The sequence below is a fragment of the Eulemur rufifrons genome, chromosome 7 (genome assembly GCF_041146395.1).
Source record: "Eulemur rufifrons isolate Redbay chromosome 7, OSU_ERuf_1, whole genome shotgun sequence".
In the NCBI taxonomy this organism is placed as follows: domain Eukaryota; kingdom Metazoa; phylum Chordata; class Mammalia; order Primates; family Lemuridae; genus Eulemur; species Eulemur rufifrons.
Genome location: NC_090989.1, coordinates 190,446,429 through 190,464,336, shown reverse-complemented (window position 1 = coordinate 190,464,336; position 17,908 = coordinate 190,446,429). Strand labels below are relative to the sequence as shown.

Genomic DNA, 17,908 nt, shown 5'->3' with positions numbered 1-17,908 from the left:
CTACATTGCTGTCTGAGCTCTCTTTGCCCAATCCTGTTTTCTCTCCTCTTTTCCTTTATAGGTATCAAATTTACATTGAAATCTGTAGGCTTTTCCTTCCTAATTTTGCTTCCCATCTCTTTTTTCTTTTACAGGTCTCCAAACCCCCACTTCCAGTAAGTCTTTGTTATGCTTTTTTAACCATCTCTGTGTCTGTCTTTTGGAGGCACAATGCTAAACTGTCCTTAATATGGCCAGTGTAAGCCCATTCAGAAGCCACCTTATGTCTCCTTTTGACTTATTTCTATTTTTCTTGAACACTAACTTGCTTTCTGGCACATTAAGTTGCTGTAGGCTCATTTTGAGCTTTCCCTTTGCTAGCCATGGAATCAGCCATTTCTCTAAAGAGCCCAAATTCATTTGAGTGAAAAATGGTTTTTGGAAGCCAGGATTTGGGTGTAGGTATGATCATTGCTATTGGTGTTGGTGTTCCCAGGCCCCCTTAGTGGACAAAGCTAGGGTATAGATACATGTAAATACCTATCTACCTACTATATCTGTCTATATTGAAACTAATGAGTTCACATTGATTCTTCTAATTTCAATCCAATATCTATGGTTTTTCTAGTTCTCTTTCTGTATGTGTAACTGTCTTTAACATTGAAAAAACCTGGCTTCCATTACACTTATTAAGTCCCCTCATATGCTACTTACCTCCTATCTCTACTGCCACCTTTTTCCTTGTGTGGATACCCGCCACATCTCATTTGAGCTCTAACACCCCATGTCGGGCCATTTCTCAGTTTGGAATACTCTTTTTGGTCCATCTGGGCTCTGATTCATGCACTGGGCTACCCGTACATGTGGATGCCTCCCTTATCTCTGACATCCCAGAATAATGATTTTTGAGATTCATCCTTGTATGTGTACCACAACTGCTGAGAGGCAATTCAGTGTATGAACATAACACAGTTTTTTTTTTCCAATCCATTATCCCATTGATGGAAACGTGAGATGTTTCTAGTTTTTGTCTATTATAAATAAAGCCTACCACAAACGTTCTAAGTCATTTGGTGGACATATTTTTCATTACTGGGTCATGGTGTAGATATGTTTTGATTTTATAGCAAACTACCAAACAGTTTTCCAAAGTGATTACCATTTTATACTCCCTATGGCAATGTGTGAGCATTCCAGTTGTTCCACAACCTTAAGAACATTTGGTGTTGTCAGTCTTTTTCATTTTATCTGTTCTATTGGGTGTGTGCTAGTATGTCATTCTGGTTTTAATTTGTATTCCCCTGATGTCTAATGAACACTTTTTCATGTTTTCATTGGCTATTTGCATATTTTATTTTGTGAAGCATCTATTCAAATGTTTAACCCCCTTTAAAGAACTGGATTGTCTTTTTCCTCTCCCTTAGAGACAGGATCTCGCTCTTGTAGCCAAGCTGGAGTGCAGTGGTGTGATCATAGCTCACTGTAGCCCCGAACTCCTGGGCTGAAGCAATCCTCCTACCTCAGCCTCCCAAGTGTCTGAGACTACAGGCACACGCCACCATGCCTGGCTAATGTTTTTTTGTTTGTTTGTTTTTGTAAAGACAAAAATCTCACTATGTTGTCCAGGCTGGTGTGTTTTTTGTCTTTATTATTGAGTTACAGGACTTCTTTATGGTAGTATTACAAATAGTTTCTTCCAATCTGTGGTATGCCTATTCATTTTCTTAGTGTGGTGTCTTTTGTTGAGCAGAAGTTTTCAAATTTTATTTTTACTTTCTGAGTTTTGTTTAAGAAATCTTTGCCTGCCTCAAGATTGTAAAGTTATTCTTCCATTTTCTTCTAGAAGATTTATGGTTCTGGCTTTTATGTTTAATTGTATAATTGTCCCTCAGTATCCATAGGGGATTGGTTCTAGGACTCCGTGAGAACACTAAAATCCATGTATGTTCAAGTTCCTTATATAAAATGGTGTGTCGTATTTGCGTATAACCTGTGCATATCTTTCCATGTACTTTAAATCATCTCTAGATTATTTATAACACCTAATACAATGTCAGTGCTATTTAAATAGTTTTATACTGTATTGTTTAGGGAATAATGACAAGAAAAAAAATGTATGTTCAATACAGACACAACAATTCTCTCCCCCCACCCCCAAATATTTTTGATCCACAATTGGTTTTTTTTTTTTTTTTTTTTGAGACAGAGTCTCACTCTGTTGCCCAGGCTAGAGTGAGTGCCGTGGCGTCAGCCTAGCTCACAGCAACCTCAAACTCCTGAGCTCAAGCGATCCTACTGTCTCAGCCTCCCGAGTAGCTGGGACTACAGGCATGCACCACCATGCCCGGCTAATTTTTTTCTATATATATATATTTTTTAGCTGTCCATATAATTTCTTTCTATTTTTAGTAGAGATGGGGTCTCGCTCTTGCTCAGGCTGGTCTCGAACTCCTGAGCTCAAACGATCCGCCCACCTCGGCCTCCCAGAGTGCTAGGATTACAGGCGTGAGCCACCGCGCCCGGCCCACAATTGGTTGAATCCACAGATGTGCAACCCTTGGATATTGAGGGCTGACTGTACCCAGATTAATTTTTGCGTGTGGTTTGAGATAGTGGTCAAGTGTCATTTTTTTCCATATAGATTTCCAGTAGTTCTACCATTTTGTTGAAAATATTTTCTGTTTAGAGATTGCCCTGGCTCCTTTTTAGGAAATTATTTATATAGGTGTTTCCTGACTCTCAGTTCTGTTGCAGTGATCCCTTTGTTGATATTTAGGTCCCTACTACACTGTGTTGATTACTGTTAAGTATAGTAAGTTTTGATGTCAGGCAAAGTAATTCCTCTCTTTTCTTTCTTTTTAAAAATTGCTTTAGCTACTCTAGATCCTTTACATTTCTTCATGATGCAATCATCATAATATTAGATCCTTTACATTTCTATATAAATTTTATAATTTTCCATATATATTTTAGAATCAAAATTTTTCAGTTTTAGAAAAATGCATGCTAGGATTTTGAGATTGAGTTGAATCTATACACAAAGTACTTTTATGACAGATGCAAGTAGCGCTTCTTGAGGCGCTAGCAGGCCAACCTTAAAAAAATTTTTTTTAGTAGACTGTTTTTTGGAGAAGTTTTAGGTTGACAGCAAAACTGGGTAAGTACAGAGTTCCCATATACTTCCTGCCCCTACACACAGACAAACAGACAGACAGACAGACAGACACACACACAGCCTCCCTTGCTGTCAACATCTGGCAACAGAGTGATGTATTTGTTAGAATCAGTGAAGTACATCGACACATCCTTATCATCCAAAGCCCATAGTACATTAAGGTATGTACTTGATGTACATTCTATGGGTTTGGACAAATGTGTAATGACATGTATCCACCATTATAGTATAATGCATATAGTATGATATGAAGTTTCACTGCCCTAACAATTTTCTGCACTCTGCCTGTTTATCCCTTTCCCCAACCTCTGGCAACCACTGACCTTTTTTTTTTTTTTTTTTTTTAAACTGTTTTCATAGTTTTGCCTTTTCCAGAATGTCATGTAGTTGGAATCATACAGTATGTTGCCTTTTCATACTGTCTTCTTTTACTTAACAGTATGCGATTAAGGTTCTTCCATGTCTTTTCATGGTCTGATAACTCATTTCCTCTTTGTTCTGAATTTTATTCCATTGTCTGAATGTACCATAGTCTCTTTATCTATTCACCTACTTAATTTGGCACATGAGTTGCTTCCAAGGTTTGGCAATTATGAATGAAGCTGCTGTCAACATTTGTGTGCAGGTTTTTGTGAGGACTTAAGTTTTCAGCTTATTTAATTTTTCAGCAAATACCAAAGAATGCTCTTGCTGGATTGTATGGTACCAGTATGTTTAGTTTTATAGGAAACTTCTAAATGATCTACCAGAGTGGCTGTATCATTTTGTATTCCCACCAGCAATGAATGAGAGTTTCTGTCGCACCATATCATCACTAGTATTTGGTGTTGTCAGTGTTTCAGGTTTTCATATCATTCTAATAGGTATGTAGTGGTGTCTCATTTTAATTTGCAATTCCCCAGTGACATGTGATGCGGAGCATCTTTTCATGTGCTTATTTACCATGTGTATATCTTCTTTAGTGAGATGTCTTGATCTTTTGCCCATTTTTTAATTAAGTTGCTTCTTATTGTTCAGTCCAATGTTTTAACATCAGGCAAAAATGAATTTTATTCCATTAATGTAAAATTTAATATAATTTACAATATTATAAATCAAATTAAAATTATATAATAAATTATATACTATATAGTTTATAATTATATTAAATAAAAATTATAATTTTATATAATATATAAAATTATATATATTCTGTTCAGACTACTAGGAGACAATGTTTTCACTGTCTAAAATTTTTTTGTTTGTTTTTGTTTTGTTTGTTTTTTGAGACAGAGTCTCACTCTGTTGCCCAAGCTAGAGTGCCATGGCGTCAGCCTCACTCACAGCGACTTCAGACTCTTGGGTTCAAGTGATCCTCCCATCTCGGCCTCCCAAGTAACTGGGACTAAAGGCACATGCCATCATACCCAGCTAATTTTTTTATATTTTGTAGAGACAGTGTCTTGGTATGTATGTTGCCAGGTGGGTCCCAAACTCCTGGCCTCAAGCAGTCCTCCCACTTTAGCCTCCCAAAGTGCAGGGATTACAAGTGTGAGCTATCACGCTCAGCCTAGTCTTTTTTACTTTGAACTAACTTTTGGACACTCTCTTTGATGTCCAAGAGAGGCATATTAGGCTCATTAAATATGTTAAAATCAGAAAGCATTGTCAAATAAGAAATGGTGTTTAACTTTCATTGAATTTTATTTTTATGGATATGTTATTAATATGCGATTATTAAAAATGTTAATTGTAGGAGATTTCTAAAAATGTGATATGTCTTGGTATGTTTTCAGTCCTAGTAATGGCTATTATTGTAATAGAAGGAATGGCCTGAAAAAGGGTAAAAATGTTTTCTGTCTCTCTAAAACCTCCCCTGCCCTTTTTTCAAAAAGAAAGTTCTTAAGAAAAGATTTGGGTGGGAAAATAGTTTTACTTGTTAATCTTTTCTTTTCTTTTTTTTTGAGATGGAGTCTTGCTTTGTTGCCCCAGCTAGAGGGCAGTGGCGTCATCATAGGTCACTGCAGTCTCAAATTCCTGGGATCAAACGATCCTTCCTATCTCATCCTCCCAAGTAGCTGGGGCTACAGGAATGTGCCACCACACCTGGCTAATTTTTTCTATCTTTAGTGGAGATAGGGTCTCACTCTTGCTCAGGCTGGTCTCGAACTCCTGATCTCAAGCGATCCTCCCACCACGGCCTCCCCTAGTGCTAGGATTACAGCTGTGAGCCACTGCACCTGGCCTGTTGTTAATTTTTTAAAAGTTATCTGTGTAGTTATCTTTCAGCTGTTTTAAATACCCACAAATTATATAGGTTCTCTTGATATGTACTATCTAGTTTTATGTTCTGAATTGTTAACAGCCTGTTTGCACATCTAAGTGGTTGGGGCTAACCTGAATGTTGGGAGATGTTAATCATCATAAATTATGACCAGCATAATCAGCTTCACACAAGTTGTATACTACTCTGCATTTAGCTCAGCAGAGTCATTTGTAAGCTGAGTAGAGCCAATTTAGTTGAAGCTCCTAAGGTTGACACTTGTTGACATTTTCCTCAAAGAAGCATCTTCCAGGTGGGATTCCAATTTGCTTTTCTCTTTGTTCTAATTGTTGAAATCTTACATAGTAGAGAAGTCAGGTAAAATGTGTCTTAGTCAACAGTGTTGTTTATTGGCCTTTAGTCTCAGATCATGGTTGATATGTGAAAATTAGAGACAATAACTAGTAATGAGAGTGTCGTTTTACCCTTTAATTCTGATCATGGTTAAACAAGTGTGTAATGATGGCTTTGTCAAGTTTATATAATTGTGTGCTGTCAGTAAATATACATAAAATGACTAAGTTAGATAATACTCTATTAAAAATTTGGATTTCTTCAAATAATAAATAGTAACAATAATGAATAATTATTCATTAATAGTAATTGACATTTTGAGTGTTTTTTATATGCTAAGCACTATTCTAAGTGTTTTATGTACATTAAATTATTTAATCCTTGTAACAGTCCTAAATATTATTACTTCAGTTTTATATGTGTGTGAACTAAAACAAGTATCACATAGATGTGGTATTTACATGAAAATTCCTAAAGTCAGTTGTATATTTACATCAGTGGTCCCCCAGCATTTTGGCACCAGGGACTGGTTTCATGGAAGACAATTTTTCCATGGTCTGGGGGCAGGGGCGGTGAGAAGGGAGGGAGGAGCGGCTGGAGCTCTGCAGCCAGGTCCCTAACAGGACATGGACCAGTATCGGTCCATGGCTGGGGGTTGGGAACTGCAGTTCTACATGTATGTCCACAGCAGATAAAAGAGGCAAAATAAAAAGGGGAGGGAAGTTATCAGAGACTAGCACCAGTGTCCAGGTACAGAGGATAAGTAACCTGGTCAAGAGTATACAACTAGTAAGAGGCAAAATCAAGATTTAAACACAGGCAGTTGCTCTGGAGCTTCCTCCCTATGTACTAGGAAAAAAAAATCATGCTGTATTATTAAATTAAAGTTCTTGTTTTCAGCCTGGAGAATACTTCAGTCAATACAGCAAAGCTTCACCTTTTCAGAACCTTTAGGGAATAAGGTATCCTGAAAAGCAAACTATTACAGAGAACTCAGATTTGCCTCTTCTGCATTGCACTTTTTTTGTCTTCTTAAATTGAATATATAGCGTGTAATGAGTTTTTTCTTGATAATTTAATGACTTTGTTACAAATGTTAATCTTTTTCATTTTAGCTATTCTAGTGGTATTTAGTGGTATCTCATTTTAATTTGCATTTTCCTGATGATTAATGGTCTCTTTATGTGCTTATTGGACATTGCTGTAGTATTTTCTTTTGTGATACGTCTGTTCAGATCTCTTGCCCCCTTTTTTTTTTCTTTGAGACAGGGTTTCTGTTGCCCAGGCCAGAGTGCAGTGACACAATCATAGCTCACTGCAGCCTTGAACTCCTGGGCTCATGCAATTTTCCTGCCTCAGCCTCCCTAGCAGCTGGGACTGCAGGCATGCACTCCCATACTTGGCTAATTTTTTTTTTTTTTTTTTGGTGGAGATGGGGTCTCATTATGTTGCCCAGACTGGTCTCAAATTCCTGAGCTCAAGTGATCCTCCCATGTTGGCCTCCCAAAATGCTGGGATTACAGGAGTAAGCCACTGCCCCGGCCTTGTCCATTATTTTTTTTTATTTTTATTTTTTATTTTTTTGAGACAGAGTCTCACTCTGTTGCCCGGGCTAGAGTGAGTGCCGTGGCGTCAGTCTAGCTCACAGCAACCTCAGACTCCTGGGCTCAGGCGATCCTACTGCCTCAGCCTCCCGAGTAGCTGGGACTACAGGCATGTGCCACCATGCCTGGCTAATTTTTTTGTATATATATATTTTAGTTTTCCATATAATTTCTTTCTATTTTTAGTAGAGACGGGGGTCTCACTCTTGCTCAGGCTGGTCTCGAACTCCTGACCTCGAGCGATCCACCCGCCTCGGCCTCCCAGAGTGCTAGGATTACAGGCGTGAGCCACCGCGCCCGGCCGCTTGTCCATTATTTTTAAGATTATATTTCCTATTTCTTATTACTTAGTTATAGGAGTTCTTTATTCTGGATACAAGTCCTTTGTCAGTTTGTATGTGTTGTGAATATGTTCTCCCATTTGTGACTTGCCTTTTCATTTTCGTAAACAGTGTGTTTCAGAGAAAAGAAGTTTTAAACTTTGATGAGGTCCATTTTTTTTTCTCTTTGATGGTTTTTTTCTTTTTGTGTCCTAAGGAATATTTGACTACCCCAAGGTTACAAAGATTTTCACCTGTTTTCTAGAATTTTTGTAGTTTTAGCATTTACATTTAGATCTATGATATATTTGGAGTTAATGTTTGTATATAGTGTGAGGTAAGGGTTAAGGTTCTTTTTTTAATATGGATATTCAATCATTCTTGTACCTTTTGTTGAAAAGGCTATCTTTTCCTTGTTGAAAATCAGTTGAATGTCAATGTGTGGGTCTATTTCTGAATTTTGTGTTCTGTTCCATTTAATTATGTTTATCATTATGCCATTGCTGCACTTCCTTAGTTACTGTAGGTTTATAATGTCTTGAAGTCCAACTTTATTTTTAAAATTGTTTTGGTTAATCTGGGTTCTTTGCATTCCTATATAAATTTTAGAATCAGCTTGTCAGTATCTACAGACAAACTGCTGGGATTTTGATTGGGATTGTGTTGAATTTATAAATCAGTTTGGGGGAGAATTAGCCTCTTATTTTCTGAATGAGTTTGGTATTTCTTTTTTCCGTATTCTTTGATAGAATTCACCAGTGATGGGTGTCATATGGGGTTGGGATTTTCTTTATAGAAACAGTTTAAATTATAAATTCAATGTCTTTAATAGATATAATGCTAGTTAAGTTTTTTGTTTCTTCTTGTATCAATTTTCATAATTTGTGTCTTCCAGTGATTTTTTTGTTGTTTCACCTGAATCAGTGTTTCAGCCTTTTTTTATGGTTATCACCCTAAGGGGCCTTTTTAGACTTTTTTTCCCCCCTAACCACAGCCATCTGCATGATATTTTAATACCACAGATATATTATATGTCCTATTTATGTACTGATTGTATATCTGTGTTTTATACATAAAGAGAGTAAGATTCTTTTGCCTCCCAAGAACCAATTCTTGTCCCCTTGGGGATGATATGACCCATGTTGAGAATGCATGATCCAAGTTATCAGATTTATTGGTACAAAATCATTTGTGGTATTCCCTTTATGATCCTTTTAATGACTGTAGAATCTGTAGTGTTGTTTCCTCTTTTGCTCCTGAAACTTCTTTTTAATTGGATGTGTATATCTAGGGTAAGTTGCTAAAGTGGGATTGCTAGGTCAAAGGGTAAATTTATATGCAGTTTGTTAGACATTACCAAAATCCCCTCCCTAGGCATTATACAAAATAGCAACATTCTAATTCTGTCATTTCTTTTACATTTATTAGCTGGAATAATTCTATAAAGAGAAACATTATGGCTGAGGCAGCAGGAGGATTGCATGAGCCTAGGAGTTTGAGGTTGCAGTGAGCTGTGATTGCTACTGCACTCCAGCCTGGGTGACAAGAGTTTCTAAAAATAAAAAATTAAAAAAAAAAAAGAAACTTCTCATCTACTTGGTTATTTGTTAGTAGAGCTTGTGTAGGAAAAGTAGGGTAAAAGCTTGATTCTGTTATTTATCGGTTTTCAAAATAGTCGATTCTCTAACATTCTTCAACAGTGACCAGTTAGCCATCTTTTTCTTGAATATCAGTATGAATTTACAGATCTAAATATATTTCATGTGGTTTAATCCATTGCATTCATTGTTCTTATTGATGTTCCAGTTCCATTTTTGGCCAGTGAGAACTTTTCTTAGTTGGCTCCTGAGTTCTTTTGATATGATCCTAGTAGTGTCTGATAGATTCCTTTCTCATAGCTATGACAAATATTCTAGCTTATCTTGTACATTTCATGGTCCAGACTTAGAGAATTAGTCATTTCTTCATTGTACCCCAGTTTTTTTTAATGGGAAATGGTATTTGGAATTGGTCACTAGAAGTGTTCTTTTCTACTGGGTAAATCAGAGGTTCCTGAAGAGTAAAATTATATTGGCTACATGTTGATCATAAAACAGTGTGGTATTTAGCAAAAAGCTCTAGAGTGGGAGTCAGTTTCTCTATATATTCATTCATCAAATATTTATTGGGTATCTACCCTGTACCAGGAACTCTTTTATGTACTGGAGATACTACAGTGAACAGTATAGGTAAAAACTCTGCCTTCATGGAAGCTTAGAGTCTAGTTAGCTCAGGATTTTTTTTTTTTTTTTTTTTGAGACAGAGTCTCGCTCTGTTGCCCGGGCTAGAGTGAGTGCCGTGGCGTCAGTTTAGCTCACAGCAACCTCAAACTCCTGGGCTTAAGCGATCCTACTGCCTCAGCCTCCCGAGTAGCTGGGACTACAGGCATGCACCACCATGCCCGGCTAATTTTTTCTATATATATTTTTAGCTGTCCATATAATTTCTTTCTATTTTTAGTAGAGATGGGGTCTCGCTCTTGCTCAGGCTGGTCTCGAACTCCTGAGCTCAAACGATCCGCCCACCTCGGCCTCCCAGAGTGCTAGGATTACAGGCGTGAGCCACCGCGCCCGGCCAAACAGCTCAGGATTTTTGTTGTAATTGCTGCTAATGATCCTGGCCAACACCTTCCCTTTTGGAGCTTTCATCATTTATAAGATTGTAAAAGTGTACTAAGTGGTGTAGTGTCTTCAGTTGAAAAGTTTAATAATTCTGTTTCTTGCCTCTATGTTTATTCAGTGTTTGTGATATCCCTCCCGCTCTTTTCCCTGTCCTCTTACAGAGATGACAGAAGAAGAACAGTTTGCTCTGGCTCTCAAAATGAGTGAGCAGGAAGCTAGGGAGGTGAACAGCCAGGAGGAGGAAGAAGAGGAACTCTTGAGGAAAGCCATTGCTGAAAGCCTGAATGTAAATATGCTATGTTGAAAGTTTGTGAAGATTGATCAGCAGTATTTTTTGAAGTGTTATAATTGCATTAGGAACTGGCTGTAGTTGTTTATAGGATTTTCAGCTAACAAATACTTCCCATAATAATTTTTAAAGTCTGTATTAAATTACTGGTTAACCCAATTTGAAGTGTTTTGTTAATTGTATATGAAAGAGTTTTCTTCCACACCACAGATTTTTCAGTCCATGGCTTAAAAGAATAGTAAATTGGCAGCTTCTGAAAAGAGTTACTGAATATCAGCAATCCAAAAGAGGGAGCAAGATAAGGTGCTTACCTTAACCCTGTTTTGTGGAGAGAACAAAGGGAATAAAAACTAGAATGGGTTATGGAGAAAAAAATGGACAGTTTAAAAAATAAACAGTGTTAAATTGTGATTTGAATATATGCAATTGAAATAATTTTAAATGTGAAGGATACTTGCCAAAGACAGGTCCTGAGCCATTTGCCTCTCTATTTTAGAAAAGGGTTTAGTGTAGTGATCTAGTACATCATTTTGCACATAGTCATTCAGTACACATTGTGGAATTCATTTGAATTGAACCGTCTACATTTTGGAGAGGAGAAACTCTTAGTGGCCCCCTTTTTTGTGTGATTCCTATGACCCTTCATGTGTAGCTATTTTCATAATAAACTGGTCTGATGTGGGATCACTTGTTTCAGAGTTGCCAGCCTTCTGATGCTTCTGCTACCAGATCTCGACCTCTGGCCACTGGACCATCTTCACAGTCCCACCAAGAGAAAACTACAGACTCTGAGACCACTGAAGGCATGTCTCCCTGTTCTGACTCCTTCCATTCACCAAGTATAACCATATCAAAGGGATCTCATGCTGAGCTATATAGAAATGCCCCAATCCCTTTGTGAGATTAAAGAGGTTAAATCAGAAAGTAGTTGAGATCTAATATCCAGCATACTTTTACCTCCAAGGAAAAACCAACAATTTAGTTAAACCCAAAGAAGAGCCTTTCTTAACCACATTATGTAATTCTTGGTAAGTGATAGCTTACCAAGCCCTCTTAATAAAAGTTTGTCCTTAGCCCTACTTTTTCTCAAATACCTACAGGCATATGGCAGCTGGTACCTCCATCACTGTTTAAAGGCTCACATATCAGTCAGGGAAACGAGGCTGAGGAAAGAGAGGAGCCTTGGGACCACACTGAAAACACTGAAGAGGAGCCGGTCTCTGGCAGCTCAGGAAGCTGGGACCAGTCAAGCCAGCCAGTGTTTGAGAATGAGAACCTTAAATGTTTTGACAGATGTACTGGCCACTTGGCTGAGCACACACAGTGTGGGAAGCCACAGGAAAGTACTGGGAGGGGTTGTGCTTTTCTCAAAGCTACCCAGGGTAGGGGGGACACATTGAGGCATTGTCTGCCTACTCCAGCAGATGCCAAAGATCTCCAGGACGCTGGGGGCACTGTACACTACTTCTGGGGTATTCCATTCTGCCCTGCTGGAATAGACCCTAACCAATATACCAAGGTCATTCTCTGCCAGTTGGAGGTTTATCAAAAGAGCCTGAAAATGGCTCAGAGGCAGCTTTTTAAAAAAAAGGGATTTGGGGAACCAGTGTTACCTAGACCTCCTTCTCTGATCCAGAATGAATGTGGCCAAGGAGATCAGGCTAGTGAAAAAAATGAAGCCATCTCAGAAGATATGGGAGATGAAGACAAAGAGGAGAGGCAGAAGTCTAGGGCATCTGTCTGGCACTCAAAAACCAAGGATTTTCAAGGAAGCCCAGTTAGAAGCTTGAAAGAGAAACTTTTGTTGGAGGAAGAACCAACAACCAGTCATGGTCAGGTAAGGGTCAGTGTTGCTGTAATTAAGGATGATTTATTCACAGATTAAAGAAGGATTATTTTAGCTATTTGTTCTTTTTTGTGGTCTTTTTCACCCCTGAATATTAAAGTAATACATGTTCACTATAGAAAATTAGGAAAGTAAAGGAGAATATAAAGAACAAAAAAGTTACTGATAATCCCAGCACCAAAGAGGTAGTCATCATTATTTCTGTACGTATACAAATACAATTAAAAAATTTTTTGAACAAAATATATATTTTTCTGTATAAGTTCTATTCCTTTCCCCTACTTTATAGTTTATCCTGTATCATTTCCTGTTTATATTTGAAGACTTAGTAAGTATATATTCTATTATGGATTTACCATAATTTGTTTTTTTGTTTTTAAAGTTTTTTATTATTTCTAAAATTAAGTTTTTGAATAGATAATAATGTTCACATGGCTCGAAATGTAAAAAGATACAAATAAAAAGTCTATCTCCTATCCCCGTCCCCCAGCCAACCAGTTCCCCTCTCTGGATTCAGTCTGTGTTGCTAGTTTCTAGTATATCCTTCCAGATATTTTATGTAGCACAAGCAATATACCTATTCTTTTTCCTACCTTCTTTTACATAAATGATATACACATTTTTCTGTACTTTGCTTTTTTCATTTAATATCCCAGTGAGATCATTCCATAGTAATACGTAAAGAATTTCTTCATTTGTTTTTTTTGGATGTGGAATATACCATATATAGATGAATCATAGTTTATTTTATCCAGAGCCCTATTGGTGGACATAGGTTGTTTCCAATATTTTCCTATTATTACAAATAGCACTGCAGTGATTATTCTTGTACAGAGGACATTTCATATACATGGAAGTAATCTGTAGGATAATTTTCTATAGTTTTAATTGGTGGAGCAAAGGATATATGCCTTTACAATTTTGTTAGCTATTGCCAAATTGCCCTCCATAGAGGTTGTGTACATTTACACTCCTCCCAGCAATGTATGAATACTAGTTTCCTCATACTCACACCAACACAGTATTTTCAGATTTCTTGATCTTTGCCAATCAGAGAGATGAAAGATGGTACCTCAGTGTAGTCTTAATTTGTATTTTTTTTTTTTTTTTGAGACAGAATCTCACTCTGTCGCCTGGGCTAGAGTGCCGTGGCATCAGCCTAGCTCACAGCAACCTCCAACTCCTGGGCTCAAGCAATCCTCCTGCCTCAGCCTCCCAAGTAGCTGGGACTACAGGCATGCACCACCATGCCCGGCTAATTTTTTTTATATATATTTTTAGCTGTCCAAATCATTTCTTTCTATTTTTTAGTAGAGACGGGATCTCACTCTTGCTCAGGTTGGTCTCGAACTCCTGACCTTGAGTGATCCTCCCGCCTCGGCCTCCCAGAGTGCTAGGATTACAGGCGTGAGCCACCGCGCCCAGCCTTAATTTGTATTTTTCTTATTGCTTGTGAGGCTGAACTTTTTTCCCACGTGTCTGAGACCTATTTATATTTCCTTTTCTGTTTGTTTAGATCTTATGGTCATTTTTCTTTTTTGATAATCTGTTTTTTTAGTGGTTTGTGGGCACCCTTTATGTATTAGGGAAAGTGGTCTTTTGTGTGTGATAATGAAGTGCAGATAGTTTTCCAGTTTATTTTTTTCCCCAAAATAATGGTAGATTTCTGATTTTGGTTGTGGTAGTTTTGTATGATTTACTGAAACCAATCTCCATTTTGGAACATTGTGGTTGCTTTTTTCGCCTCTTTATGACATAGCCTGATTATATCTGAAAGGTTATATCCTATTTTCCCCCAGATGTTATAAAAGCATATAATTACAAACTCTTTATAAACTATGACTTTAAGGAGTGTTCTGTTTTATGACAGTAGTTTTTTTTTGTTGTTGTTATTTCTGTTACTGGACTTTGAGTTTTTGGTTTTGTTCTATGTCTTGAATTATGATAAAGGTTCAAGAAATGATAGCTCTGAGGTGGCTTCATAGAATAGTGTAGAGAGCATGGATTTGGAGTTTGAATTTTGGCTTTTGTGTTTTAGTAATTGTGTGTCTGTGAGCAAGCTGTTTAACCTCTCTGAATCTCAATTTTGCATCTGTAAAATGGGAATAGCAATTCCTATCTTTCAACAGTTGTTTTAATGGTTAAAGTGAATTTGTGTAAAATGCCTATTATAATAATACGTAGGAAATTATAGGTACTCAACAAATGGTAGTTCTCTCTAAGGGACCTAAGGTCATTCATTGGGGATACCTCTAGGGATCATTCTTCCCTAGTAATCCTCTTCATCCACATTCTGGAAAGATTGTTGTATGGGAAAAGAAGGTATTTTCTTTTTTTTTTAAAAACAGTTCTAGTGACTGGCTCTTCTTTTCCAAAGGAAAGTTAGGTGATCCTTATAACATGTTTTGTTTGTTAGTTCTGTATAATTAAGAGGTGCTGCTTTTTAAAACAATACCTTAACTCCAAAGAGTGACACTTAATGATTTATTATAATTCAAGTTGTTAGCTTGAAAGGTCCCAGGGGCCAGAGTTCTAGAGCATAGACTTGTGTCAAGTTCTGTGTTGTGTCAAGTTTGAAAGCAGTGTCTTTGGACTAGCCTGGAAGTAGTCAGAATCTAATTAGACTGAAGTTTTTTGACTCTTAACTTCATAAATAGGCCACCAAATACTACAAGATAGTATTATCAGTTGGTACTATTTGCTACAACAAACCAAATTAAGCTAGCTTAATTAAAAAGAGGACTTTATCATAAGGAGACAGAGTGTCTCATAAATTCTAAAACAGGACTGTAACCAAACCTGAAGAAGGTACTGGGTATCTAGTTTTTCTGTATCTCATTGTTGTATTTCATCTGCTTTGTTTTTCTCCCTGCAAACTGGTACCCTTTGCTTCTGTTTCTCATGATATAAGTGGAAAGCACCCACCGTAAAGCTCCCAAACTATATTACAGGTTACAGGAGGTTTACTTTCTCCCAAGTCCAATTTCAGATTTCTAGGAAAGGAGGCCCGTTTGAGGTTAGTAGCCCTTACCAGCCCAGTCAGCTGTGGCCTGAAGTGAGTATGTGTCAAATTGTACAAACGGCTGTGAGCCCACTGCTAATGGGATGAGCGTAGTAAGGGACAGTCCTCAGTGAAAAGAAACTTGGCAGATAACCTAGTAAGTATCCAACATAGGCATTAACATTAATTTTAGATGTCACTTAGAAATGCCGAAAAGTTTAAAGTTAAAAGCATCTGTAATTCCGCCATCCAGTGATATATTCCTTCTTCTTTTTCTCTTTATTTATCTTTTTGTGTGGTTCAGATCATATTATTTTTGTATTTTTAACTTAATATTATGTAAATATTTTCTCATGATATTAAAATTATCTATAGATTTATCTCTTAATGAGTATATTATATGCCAGCTTATGAATTGACCATATTATTTTAAACATTTTCCTATTGCTGGGTATTTTGGTTGTGATAGCTTTCTACATGAAACTTTCCTTTATTTAAGGTCAGTGTCCTTAGGGATAAGGAGCCAGAAAAATGCTGGTTTAGAGAGTTATGAACATGAAGGCTTGCTGTTTATTCCAAATTGGTTTTCAGAAAGGTTGTTCAAATTTGTACTGCCTCCTTTTGGCAATGTATGAGAATGCTTCGTTCCCTGCAGCCTTGCCAACATAGAATAGTACCTTTAAAAAACAAAACAAACAGAAACAAACTTAATAATTTTAGAGGCAAATAATGACAGTCTTATGATTATAATTTTGCCTCTCATCTTGATTTTCCTTTCAGAAACTGTGGGTAGAAAGAATTTATGTGTTCGTTAAACATTTTCTGTTGAACCTGGCTTTGCTGGAGCTGCTTGTGTTTGAGACTCCTTGTGTCTTGACTCCTTGAGACTGCCTGTGTTTGAGATAGTAAGAGAGTCCCAGAAATAGGGACTCAGAGAAACATTCATTCTGGGGCACATAGCTTAGTCTATGTTAAGATTATTAAAGCTTTAGAATCAGATAACGGTTTTTTGGCATCACTGAGACAAGATAGGGAAGTTGTTAATAAAGGCCTAGAGATCACCTTGAGGGCATTACAGCAGGGAGATGGAGTGGATAGTATGTTTATGTGGTCCTTGCTTTTCAGAGTCTGATCCTTTTTTTGGCAGGGTAGGGGAGTGAGGAGTGGGGTTCAATTTCCTTTTTTTTTTTGAGACAGGGTCTTGCTCTGTTGTCACCCTGGATTGAGTACAGTGGCATTATCATAGCTCACTGCAACCTCAAACTCCGAGGCTCAAGCAATCCTCCTCCTCAGCCTCCTAGAGTGCTAGGATTACAGGTGTGAGCCACTGCGTGCCCATCCTAGTCTCATCCTTAATTTTTCAGTCCAGATGCTGGAATTTGTTTCCCTGAAACAATCAGATTGTGTGGGGCTATAAGAACTGACTTTGACTTGCCAAATTTCAAGCCCATGTATATATAGAGAATGACAGTTTGTTAATTTATTGTGGAATAGAGACATTTTCAGTGACCAGAATACTCAGCTCTACCATCTATTATACCTTCTTCTAGAATGAAGGTATCTGGAAGGCTAAGATAGTAATAAAAAAAATGGGAATTTTAACTTTGGTTCAACTAGTCTGTGGAAAGGCCTGATAAGCTATCCCTACCCTTCAACAGAGGGCGTTTCCATGGTGACCACATGATATACCTGTTCACTTCTCAGGCGGTGATGTTGAAGACACTCCTTCATTCTGGATCTTTGGGATTTTCTTTTTTAGATTCAATGCAAACTATCCCTTTTCCATTAATACAGTATTTTTTCAGGCAGAAGAATGTCTTTTTTTTTTTGAGACAGAGTCTCTGTGGCCTGGGCTAGAGTGCCATGGCGTCAGCCTAGCTCACAGCAACCTCAAACTCCTGGGCTCAAGCAATCCTCCTGCCTCAGCCTCCGGAGTAGCTGGGACTACAGGCATGCGCCACCACGCCCGGCTAATTTTTTCTATATATATTTTTAGTTGTCCATATAATTTCTTTCTATTTTTTTAGTAGAGATGGGGTCTCGCTCTTGCTCAGGCTGGTCTCAAACTCCTGAGCTCAAACGATCCACCCGCCTCGGCCTCCCAGAGTGCTAGGATTACAGGCGTGAGCCACCACGCCCGGCCTAGAGAATGTCTTGATTAGGCCACAGCTTCTTTAAAGTTTTATTCCTATCATGCTTTCCTGTTTGCCTTGATTATTGTATTTGGGTAGTCTAATTAAATTTTATTTGCTTGCTTGCTATCTTATGTTCAAATTCTGGAAGAACCTCACTTTACCCAATGTTCAGATTACTGCCATTAAAGTATAAGTTTAGAGATTAAAATGGTTTATTGAAATGAAGATATTCTTGGGACTGTAGGTTGAAATGCTTGGGGAGAGGATTATTTGAGTAAACAATGTAACAGTAAGTGGATGGAT

The 17,908-nt window shown here is 37.6% G+C and overlaps 1 protein-coding gene across 1 annotated transcript in view; it reads left to right on the top strand.

Annotated features, from left to right (window-relative positions):
- Nucleotides 1-17,908, top strand: part of UIMC1 (ubiquitin interaction motif containing 1) — a 109,236-nt gene that overhangs the window by 40,632 nt on the left and 50,696 nt on the right. The window contains exons 4-6 of the mRNA XM_069476161.1: nt 10,496-10,620; nt 11,321-11,426; nt 11,724-12,460. Coding sequence (XP_069332262.1) covers nt 10,496-10,620; nt 11,321-11,426; nt 11,724-12,460 — 968 coding nt within the window. The remainder of the gene's footprint in view (nt 1-10,495; nt 10,621-11,320; nt 11,427-11,723; nt 12,461-17,908) is intronic.